The sequence below is a fragment of the Armigeres subalbatus genome, chromosome 3 (assembly GCF_024139115.2).
Source record: "Armigeres subalbatus isolate Guangzhou_Male chromosome 3, GZ_Asu_2, whole genome shotgun sequence".
NCBI classification, from domain to species: Eukaryota; Metazoa; Arthropoda; class Insecta; order Diptera; family Culicidae; genus Armigeres; species Armigeres subalbatus.
This window is the reverse complement of record NC_085141.1, coordinates 8,250,008-8,262,127: the sequence shown is the minus strand read 5'-3', so window position 1 is coordinate 8,262,127 and position 12,120 is coordinate 8,250,008. Positions and strand designations below refer to the sequence as shown.

The 12,120-nt window shown below is 36.8% G+C and overlaps 1 protein-coding gene across 1 annotated transcript in view; it reads left to right on the top strand.

The window, feature by feature from the left end:
• The window catches only part of LOC134221449 (uncharacterized), a 33,344-nt gene extending 21,558 nt beyond the window's left edge, over positions 1 to 11,786 (top strand). Inside the window, exon 3 of the mRNA XM_062700638.1 lies at positions 11,485 to 11,786. Coding sequence (XP_062556622.1) covers positions 11,485 to 11,786 — 302 coding nt within the window. The remainder of the gene's footprint in view (positions 1 to 11,484) is intronic.
• Positions 11,787 to 12,120: the final 334 nt, after the last annotated feature.

Sequence of the window (12,120 nt, the reverse complement as noted above, 5' to 3'; positions counted from 1 at the left end):
CATCGAATTTTCCTACCCACACTTCCTGTGCGCTATAAACTTTCGACGGCAGGACACGTAGCAGCAGCATAGGACCGCTGCGCTATAAGAAGATTAAAATACGCAGATAAATCGCTCCAATATAATGAGACTTTTATGCATAAACAAGCCGAAATGAATTTGATATGCTAATATGCAATAGCGCACATGCACGAACACACAGACAAAGGATAGCGAGTCAATACAATAAAGGAGCTCGGTTCGGGACGTGCGCAAGTGGCAGCAGAAGGACGGACAGCAAGAGGGTGGCTGTTCGCCCTTGCTGTTGATTTTCTTGTTCCTAGTTACCATTGATCGAGGGTTGTTTTATGTTTGAGCGCACGGTTCAGTTGGAAACGCAAGGATAAGACACGTAAGCACGGCAACAAAATCACGCAATGATATGTAACACGTATGGAACCACGCACACAGCCCAGTCTCGCGCAGCACATACGCTCGTACACAACACTAGGGGAAGGGCTGCTTTCAAAGCGCTCCTAGAACAGGACTTTCTACTTGCCATAGGACACATATTGCAGAAGGCTTGAACAGATGATTTAGATTTACCGTGAACTGGATCACGTTTGTATACCCATTGTGGGCAATCACGATAACCCTGTTGTTGCACGAAATTCTCCCAAACCTACGGTAAAACCTTATCATGCCGTCGACAGGCAGTGGACAGTACACCGAGGGGGTGCAAATGTTTCTGAAACACGCGCTCTATCGTCACCCTCGAGCGCTTTAAATTATACGAAGGCAGCGGATGGCCATTCTGTTTCAGATTCTGACACAAGTAGGGATGAAAAATGAAACCGAGGTTCTTTCATCATCGGCCCGTTGACACAGTGGCGGTAGAAACGAAAGGTTATCCCAAACATAATGCGTAGCATTGAATCTTGTTTCGATTTTCCGGCGTATGTACAGATTTACGAAGTTATACCAAGGGCGGATTTCTTCGTATATGCTCAGATGTTTAAGCGTGAGTAAGCACCGGGAGCCTTCCTTAGTCGTGCGATAAGATGCGCGGCTACAAAGCAAGACCTTACTGAAGTTAGATGGGTTCGATTCCCGGTCCGGTCTAGGAAATTTTCGGGTTGGAGATTTTCTGGACTTCCCTGGGCATAACAGTATCATGAGTCGGCAATATTCAAGTGGGGGATGTAATGTTAATAATAAAAAGAAACACCGCTTAAAAGTTAAACGGCGGTGAAGAAAATGGCCCTAATCTATACATCAACACAATATCTTGGTAATTTTTTGAAACTATTTTTTAATAGTGATTTGAACAAAGCATTGCGAAGTAAGGGAAACAATCACCCTTATTCTTTTTTAGGGACGAACGATACTATTTGATTTTGCTGGCGTAAACGGGAATGCGCTTCAACTTTCGTTCGAAAGCGCGTTCGTACGTAAACAAGAATATGGGTGAATATAAAAATTACACTTCATGTATGTGATGATGTTGATTAAGTTTCAAGTCAAACATTTATTGTGATTAGAAGTTTTACAAAGTGATAATCGGTTTAGTATAAGACACAGTTCGATAGCTTAGATGGATTATTTAAAAAAACGTATTTTCAATATTTGTGAAAAAACAAACTCCGAACTATAATTGTCATTAGAATTGTATCGATAAGTACTGCATTTAGCCAAGTACAAACCAATTGAAACCGCGCTATTTATCCTCCTCCGACCACTATGCGACCACTGTGAGCTAACGAAAATAACATGTGAACAGAACAAGCCGCTCTTCAAAGGACCAAGGAGGCAAACAGGAAAAACCGAATAGATTTTAGACGAGCACAAGGAGCCATTGACACACTGGGCTGGGTGAAACGAGACGAGGTCATTGCACTCCCTATAGCATACTATTATTGGTGTGACTCGAGTCATGTGCTTCGGTCTCGACAGGCACCGGGCGGGCTCACCCTCGGCAACTCCGCTTGTGCATGGCATATTGTTTCGTCTCTATCGCAAATGGCATGGAAAACCCGAATGAGCTCGAGTTGTTTGGTCCCCGGTGCGGTGTGCAGAGCAATAACTTCGTCAAGCGAAGGAGATTTCATTGACGAGATCCTGCGATGTGCATTGTGCCTTGCCTTATTAGTTAGAAAACACTGGTTCTAACTACTAGTGACCCTCGTCCTTGTTGCAGCTCTACAGTACTGTTTAAGATAGAAGCGTGTGCTTCGAAACCATTTTGATAGTGATTCCAGATTGCATCCCTTCTGGGTAAGGGGTTTCATGTAATTAAAACCGATTGACTTACTGCGAAGAGTTGTTTCAGTGGAGAATAAGGATAATTTAAATAAATAGAATTAATCCTCAGAACAATGATACATTTCTACTTTAGATTAATAAGTATGAATAAGTTATATTGCACGAACAAATATTCTTATTTTAGTAAAAATCCGAGAATTCGACTTGCAAAGTAGAATATTTTTCCTGATATGAAAGTTTGATATCAACAACACGATTGTTCAACCCGTAGAATGACGCAGCCAGTACTACTCTTTATAAACTTAGTCATTGCATTGTCACTAAGAATATTATTTTCGACAATTAATCATTCTCTTGCAAATAGAACAGTTTTGTGAAAAACGGTTGTTAGTTATTATGGAACTGTATTATGTTAGAAAAATATCTTATCACATTCAACTCATATGCGATTCAATACGAATCATCATATATTTTTGGAAATGCTTGCGGACATCCAAAGACATTATCCGGGGCTTTACTAAAACGCATCAAGCGCCAATACAAAATTACTCGATTTTATGCCAAAGTTTACGTGTAGCATAAGTGAGAATATGACGTGTGATATGTTAGGATGAATTACTTTCTGTTTTCCATCTATGAACAACATAACATATGTCAGTGAAAGAGGCGATTCGCAATTGGAGTTCTACATAACCGTACCATCAAATTGTGACTTTTAGCGTTTGTTTTAAAATTTCAGAAGAAAATTACTGACTTTCAAGAAAAAATGTAATTACATATGTTGAAAATTTCAAATGTCCGGGGAACGTAAAAACGTACACGTTATACGAGGGTTTGAAATTAAATTTATTTATAATTTTATTGGTATTCTCACTAGCTACAGAAAAAGGATTTTTAGAAATGCTATTAAATTTTCATTTTTCATTTTTCATTTTTCATTTTTCATTTTTCAGGTACTTATCCTTAACCAATTTACTTGCAACAAGTTGCAACAATTGCATTATAGAAAAATTGAGTAAAAAAAATGTCACTCATTTTTCAGGCACTTATCCTTAACCGATTTGCATTCGACGCAGAATAATCTCCCATTGTTTCCTATTGAAAATTTGCCAGATCGGACTATGGGCTCAAGAGTAAAGGCCAAAATACTATTTTTATAATGCACGAGAAAGGCACCATCACCGCTAGGTGGATTAATCAGGGTTTTTTAATCATTGTTTAAGTTTTTCAACTGTGGTAAAGCGAAATCAGAATATTTCTGGTTTCTACCAGTAATTGTCTCTAATTTAGGAAGAATATAATCCCATAAATGCTTGACTCGAGTGTTCAATGCCAATTCATGTTTAAAATCTTCATTAGCGTTGCCACATTAATCGTGAAGTACTTCTTATCACTTCACTCCAATTTTGCTGAACATTGCGCAAAGTCTTTGAAAGCTCTTTTAATAGTTTCATTTTATACTCATCAACTATGATGACTGAGACGTCATCCGCGTACGCAACAACAGGTTCTAGACGGTTATCACAGATTGAACGTTACTTCTCAATAAGCGGATGCAGATGAATTACGAACAAATGCATGTTCATTGTTCAACGGGTCTCCCTGAAAAAATGATCTGTGATCTGAAAAAACAAATGACCATTAACGAGAATTCACGATTGTGAATGCTTCATTGCCCTTTCTATCAATGCAACTAATTCATTGTTGAATTGAATTTCTTTCATCACACTAATTAGATACCGTTGATCTACACGATCAAAAGCGTGGTCTAAATCAAATGAAATTAGCTTCCCAGACTTTTGCTTAACTTTGTCTCAACCATGTTATCTTCAATGCCCAAGACTGCCTCGATTACCCAAATTAGAACATTTTGGGTATCGTTTGAATTATGATTGACTGTCATGATTTTCTCCAGATGTGTTTTCAAGATTCGAGCAAGTAGTTTATAGTCTGAATTTAATAATGTGATATGTCTATACGATTGGTACCAATTTTCTTCCGTTTGAAGTGGTCCGCCAGTAGGAAAGAAGACCCCGAGATTTTTTATCGTTTAATTGTTCAAAAGCATGTGAAAAACTGATTTTGCAACAAAAGCATCTTTCCTTCAATTTTGTTTATCTCTGCCGTCCTCCGGGGTTTTGATATAGATCAGCGGTTCTCAACCTTTTTCATGAGAGGTATCCCTTCAAACTTGTGCATAAATTGAGGTACCCCCTATTTTTTTGCTGTAAATGAGAATAAGCGTAACTCATAGGCTGAAACCTATAACGGGATATAAGGCTCTCCATAAAGTTGGCTGAAATGTTTATTATTCCATCAAACATTGCAAATTCAGTTTATACATCACGTTTCCTACAGGACTTTTATGATTATTGGAACCTTCCGAGCCTCTTTAAAAGTAGGCTTCCGCATCTCTTGAAGGGACGCTTCCGAGCCTCTTGAATCGCCATGTATGTTATGTAGGGGAAATGTTCCGATCTCCATCTCACTGTACATATATTCATCTCATCGCTAAACAAAGAAATACGGCACCAAATTCGTCGCTTCTTTTTGTCAACATGCGTGCTCACTGCTGAAAAAAATCACAAAAATAATAAACAAACCAAATTCCTTACCATTGCTTGGTTTTTGATGGGATGGAAATAGGAGCTATGAGATGAAGTGGCGAACCGTTCCCCTACAAGACAAAGTTTTGAAAAAAAAGAACGCACTTATCAAAACTTTATTAATAAGTTTTAATTGGAATTGTAATACATCCGCCATTACGCATTTTTGTTCATGGTACCCCCTGAAGCCAGCGAAGGTACCTCCAGGGGTTCAGGTCGAAATACGTAGCTGTCAAGGTGCAATCAAGTGGTGTAATTAAATGGGGTGGTACAAACTCGTCTTATGACAAGTGAAGACATTCCACTAAAAAGCTCAACATAATTTTCTTAACTCTTAATCATGTTTCCCAGAGCTGGGCTGAAATTACAAGAACCGGTGGCATCTTTCTGAGCAACGACAAAATTGAAATCGTCCCCCAAGATTAATTTTTCAGTGGATGACTGTAGGTAAAAAGGCAGTATATTCCGGAAGAAATCCTCTCTTGTAGAGTAATTTGCTGTTCCCGAGGGCACATAAACGTTCATAATCTCAACACTATCTCTTAAAGTGATCACTCGACTGTCTAAACTTCTTCGTACATCAGAGTACGACATATGCGATCTTATGACTAAAGCCGTTCCACGTTTTTGATTATCTACGTTTGGTATGATATTAAATACCAGAGTGGATGGATCTTCAATTTCTTATAATAAAACTATGTTCAAATCTTCGAACCTTCCAGAAGTCGTCGATGCAGTCGGAGAGTACTTTGCCCCCTTGGTCTCTACAAATCTGAATTCTGTCGAATTCCGTCCTTCCATTGACACCAGAAACCTAATATTAGAAAACTTTCCTTTCCAGTCTTTCTCCACCGCAGAACCGAGATTCGCTTTATGTAGGAGCAGCGACAAATACTCAGGACTGAATGGGATAGGATACCATCATTGTTGATGTTGTTTGCACGAGGCATCACTTTGCGTAGCATAGGTTCCCAATCTTTTTGGATATGCGACCCACCTTACATATAACTTGCGACCCACCAGATATCAAATGCCTTTATTTTGAGAAAGTGGATAAAAATGAGTTTGCGTTAGATTGCTCAAATTATTATAATTAATTTTTTCATTCCCATTGTATTTGCCAAAATCTCACCAATTTTTTATTCTACATGGAATGGATCTAAATTGGAATGAGGTTGGATTCGTATTCGATTTGGATTGAATTTGGATTGCATTTGGATTAGATTAAGATAGGATGTAAATTGAATTTGAAACGAATTTGGATTTGATTTGAATTGGGTTTGGATTGGATTTGAATTGGTCTTGGATTGGATTGGGATTGAATTTTGGTTAGATTTTGATAGGATTAGGATTGGTTTTACATTCGATTTTAATTGAATTTAAATTGGATTTGGATGGGTTTGAATTGGTTTTTGATCAGATTCGCATTAGATTTGGATTGGATTTGGATTGGATTTGGATTGGATTCAAATTGGATTTGTATATCTTTAGATTGTTGATTTTTTTCGGTGTTTTTCACCGAAAACAATCAACAATCTAAAGATATAAAAATTCACGGTGACCAAAACCCTACTAAACAAATTTGATTTGAATTGGTTTAGGATTGTGTTGGATTGGACTTGGATTTGATTTGGATTGGATTGGAAAGTTAATTGCCTATATTCCGGGGATTAAACCACCCGACTTGAACATTGATTTACAATGTTGTGAAAACTCATATGTGGATATGTACATTATGTGGAAGATATTGATTTAAAAAATGTATTTATCAGTTTTATCTAAATGTATCAGTGTTATCTAAATAATATTTTCCACAAGTGTCGGATCACTTTGCGGTCTACGAATAAAAGTTTGGTAAAATTTCCTAGGATATAGTTTTGGTTGATTTATCGTTAAAAATTACGGGTTCTTTTGGGGAATTTTTAATTGTAAATTCTATGGAAAATTATAACAGCTGGCGCTAAAATAAAGTTTCACTTTCACCGTTCGAACTGAAATTTCGTACAAATTTCGTTTATCAAGTCCAGAAACCGGGACCTCGATGTATCCTGCTCCTACATAAAGCGAATCTCGGTCCTGCGGTGGAGAAAGACTGGAAAGGAAAGTTTTCTAATATTAGGTTTCTGGTGTCAATGGAAGGACGGAATTCAACAGAGTTCACATTTGTCGAGACCAAGGGGGCAAAGCAAGGATGTTATCGATCATTTAGTAATCTGCGTTCGATAATTTAGTAGTTTGTCAATAACTCATTCCAGAGGCTAAATTTCAAAATGTGTTGTATGGTGGAGTTTTGGTGCGAAGGTTTCTCTACAACTCTCCTTAACAGTTCGATGTACGATGTTGCGAAAAATATCTTCGCAATTTCCACAAGTAAGCCTTTATAGTTTTCATGATACATAATCCTAAATTTTCACGGAAAATTTACCAAAATTTCCACCGAACTTCACAGAAAATTCTTTGAAATTTCCACAGAAAACTGCTCAACATTTGCATTGGAAATTATTCTATATTTTCTATTCTATGTAAAATATACTAATTTTTCACGGAAATTTACCCGGAATTTAAAAAAATCTACAAATTTGCGTGAAAAATTATAGGTCACTGGCATTTCAAATTTTAATCAGCGGCGCCACAGTGTGATAAATATATGGGAAATCGGACAAAAATCATAACTGGATGTTATAGGCTTTAGTACACATATATAACATAGGAAGGGTATTCCCAAACCATTACCGCTGCTACTAGCATAAGTGTCACCTACAGGTAACATCAAAAGAGTCTAAGACGCCAAATTCCAAAAGAATTATAATAACTGTAAAGGAATAATAACAACTGAGTCTATACTTTCCTCTAAAGGAATACTGTTGGAGTAAATTACTGAATGAATCATTTGTTTGAGAAACTGCAATTTTGAGAAATCAACAAAAACCTATTTTGAACAAATAGGCACCGAATCTCTCGGTTTCTTCGGCGTTTTATATGGTACATCGCAAACAACAATTTTGTTGATGTTTCAGGTTCGATCTCGTTAAAACTTTTTTCTGAGCTTCAAAATACTTCAGGTTTTGGGATTTTCATCGAATAATATTTTAACGAACTTGACATTTCTTTTTCTCGCATACAAAGTTCAACTCAACAGTTAATAATTTCTGCTTATTATCTGCTATTCCCTTTTACGAATTATGGCTCCATGCAGTAGAAAATTCCTAGAAACTTCTTCATGAACCTTGTCATTTTGAGGAAAATTTCTGATTGATTTATCCCTAATCATTCATATAAGCATATAGTAATAGATAGATGTGACTGCTCTCTAAGCTTACCAATACTCGTTCACATTACAGGAACTATATACAACTATATACAAAAATATTGGCGCCATGGCGCACACATCTACAAGGAACCGAATCTACCGGAAATTCCATTAGTTGACTTTGAGATCTGGTTTCAGCAGCCGTAGACAGAAGATTGAATTTGATTTTGAAGCAAATTGATTTTTGTTTCGATGGATTTTGTTTAGTTTGATTTTATTCGGTTTAAAATTTCCTTTTTGTAGCTACATATATTTTAACACTAAAGTCTATATTTATAAAAGTCTTCAAGGAAAGGGGGAGGAGTTTTGAAAAAGTCTAGGAAAGACTACTAGGGGGAGGGGGTTTTAAAATGTGAAAATTTGGTGTACGTGGTATGTGCACAGCCTCTAACGCAACACCCAGAGAAATCCAAATTCATCAAAAGTTAATGTATTGAAATATGAATCTATTTCGTTGATTGTCGTCTTAAACCTGTTTCAGTACTTCAATATCTTGTAGTTTCGACTCCGATATTCATTTCCTACGTTCATGTCGAGATCTCGGTAAAAAGTGACGTTTCATCGGATCATTCGTTTCATCAGAGTCTAAAAAACTTCATTTTAACATCCTTTATCTACAAGATAAAATAATCAGAAAATTGCCCGGTAATAAAACTACCAGTTCCAGAAAAAGCTTTCGAACAAATCAGCACCGGTAGGTATCTTCACAGTATCCCGCATTCACAAGAAAGATGTTCCCATTTAACATCCGCCTCCTTGGATTGTATTCTTTTTCATTTACGGAAACAAGTGCCTGTCACTTTTGTTATTTTCTGCACAAAACAACCGTGCTGATTACTTTTTTGTTGCACATATGTTGCACTGCATGGTACAGTACCCACTTTTGTGCACTATTGTGCCTTACCATATGGAAAACCAGCGATGATGAAGTGGTGCAGCAGAGCACAGTGAAACTCATTATTCTGGTTGCTTTTGTTTGATCAATACCTGGAGGGCACTTAAGTAAGGCAAGCGAGATGGAGTAATGGAACACTCGAGCCGACTTGGAATGGTTTGCTTATAGGACAACCCACAATGCTGAATGTGCGGAGCATGTTAGTTCTGAAGCCTGGCATGCAGGTGTATAGAATAGTTTTGATTTTTTCTTGAATATTAAAGTGTTTGAATCTAACAAACTTATATCAATACCTATTAAGTATTGTAATCTTTCCACTTGATTTTCTCAAGTGAATAATGGAGTCGCGAATTTAGTAATTTGCAAAAAAAAAATATTTTCTTCTCAGTCCAGTCAAAATGATTCCCAATGAAGAAAACTGCAACAATTGCCAGAAAAATACTAACACGAACATCCCTAAATCCTTTAATTAAAAATTGTAGAAATATGTTTAGCGTGAAGCATGTGCGATCTAGATTGAACGTAGGTGCCATGGAAAATGAAAGAAGCAAATTAGACTTGAAACATGAAATATGTAACACTTCAAAAGTCCTTCACGATACATATTTGCATTTAGGGCACACCACACCCCAGCAGCACGCAAAGCCATAAACCACGAGATTTTAATTTGCATGTTCCCTTGATCAACGTTCCGAACAGCTGACACGTTTTGTCAAGGAGAATAACCAACAACGACCCAACTACATCCAAGATCTGCTGTGGGGAGTATTGGTAGTTTGTTTAGGTGGAAAATCTATGTAATTATGAACTCACTCCCTCATTTTTGTGAACCCATGAACGTGTATGTGTTTACTACATTTTTTGTTTCACGCGATATGTATTCCGTTCATTAGACTCTTATCCTTTCGTAATATTAACATTTTGTTTTGAAGCGGATTGATGTTCCAACAAATGAGTTAAACGATGAAAAACTCAAGCGCGGAGCGATAATCCTTTCTCAATATCTTAGTATTAATATTTTTAACCGATTTGATGTTTCAACAGATAAGTGAAACTATGAAGAACTCAAATCGCACCGAACGATGATTGAGTGATACTGATCAAGTTTATTGAACATCCCTTTTGAACATTTTTTTGAAGACTCAGTAACCGGTAACCGTACCCTTGGTGGATGTAGCCCCAATAGTATAGGTAGTGGGGTTTTAATGAGATTTTATATACTTTACGATGGTTTCAGTAGATGCGTCGTGCTTTAAATATCCTGTTAAATGCTCTTAAGGTTTCGCTTGAAAAAATGAATTTAGAAAAATTTAGAAAACAATGATTTTCTTTAACAAAATTGGCTTCCTTGCACCTATAGTGTCGAGTCTCATAAGAAATCAATGGATAGCACCACTATGGGAGCCAAAATTAATTTTTACCGCCACTTAAGGAATAGTGTACCCATAGTGGTGCAAGCAATATTTGGTAATTGTTGATGTTAAATGGTATCTATCTCATTTTCAATAGCTAATTTATTAGTTCTATTGACTAAGATATTAAAGATGTAAATTTCCCATAATTATTAGTTTTTTAAAAATATTTTCTATTGTGGATCTACTAATACCTCCACTATTGGTCTATTGGTACCGTTAGCCTAAGGTTTCCAGTTAGCTTTTCGAATTACAAGCACACGAAACGAATTTCCACAATTATTAACTGTGAGGTTTTTAACTCAAGTTTCCTTTTTTTGCATGAAGCTAACACGATGATACTCTCTTGCCCAGAAAAGCCGAGAGAATCTGCAATCCGAATATTATCTAGACGAATAATGTTGTTTCGAAATATTCCCAATAGTATCTTTAGGATTTGTCCATGATATATATTTAAAATTATTTGGCTTTTTTAATTTATTTATTTCGTCAACCAACGTAGACTAGTACATATAATTATACATATACATGTTGCTTTTGTAATGCTTTTAGTATGATTATGAAGTACAGAAAATATAAAAATAGGGTTTTCTTGTAAAGCTTTTTATAATTTTGATTTTTAATTTAGATTGAATTTCTTATGTTTATTTTATCGAAAAAATTATTGAATGTATTGCCGAGACATTGCTAAGTCAATAGCTTCGCAGTGTTGATTGTAAATGGTACACATATGTGGATACACATCGCTCGGCAATACATCACCTGTGACGATGATGTCAACCAACAAATTGAATAAATAATTTAAAAAATAGAGACAAAAAAGATGCAAATCAGACTACGGAGTCCTTTTTATGTACAACAGCTTCAGGAGTAATAGCAAACTGCATCGTTTAAAATAACAGTGAATATATCAGAGAAGTAAGCAAAAGGGTGAAAGCCTATTATCAAAATATCAACCGAACCAACCCAGCCAGGCCAGCTATCGTAGAATCCCGCTCTATCAAACTCGATTTTTAAAAGCATATCTCGTTGCTGCCACCGATATTCAAAAACTCTTCAATATCCCTCCCGTCCCTAACCGGCCGTTCCTTACCGGCGTGCTTTATCCTAGGCTAGCGCTTCAACAACCACCGAAACCGAGCCAGGAGGACCAACAATGTGCGCTTCCTGTTCTGGGAAAATCGGGCACATGCGCACATTTGTATCACGAAAACGTGCTAACGCCGTCGTCGTCGTCCTCGTCGCCGGTCTTGTCTGCCGGGGTGCTGATGGAAAATCGATACGGTAAACAGTGGCAAAATAAGTGCTCCCTAATAAAGTAGATATGGACGGTTTCGTGCAATACTGGCACAACTCAATATTTTACAACTTTTAACTTTTTGATGGCAAAGTGCGGAAAATATTATGACGTTTCACCTGACAGTATATTCGCAATATATCAAAAGTTATGTCAATTATAAAATATGATGAGTTTTAGAAAAATCGGGAATCGGGAAAAATGACGATTGTCAATCTAAGCTAATGGAAAGCGTGTGCCCTAAATTATTTGGATGATATAAATACTGTCATAAGTCATGTATGGAAGATGAAGCAAAACTCTCCACTCCCCAGGGGCATAGTAAAAGTCAAATTTACCGTAGCTAATATCAAAAATAC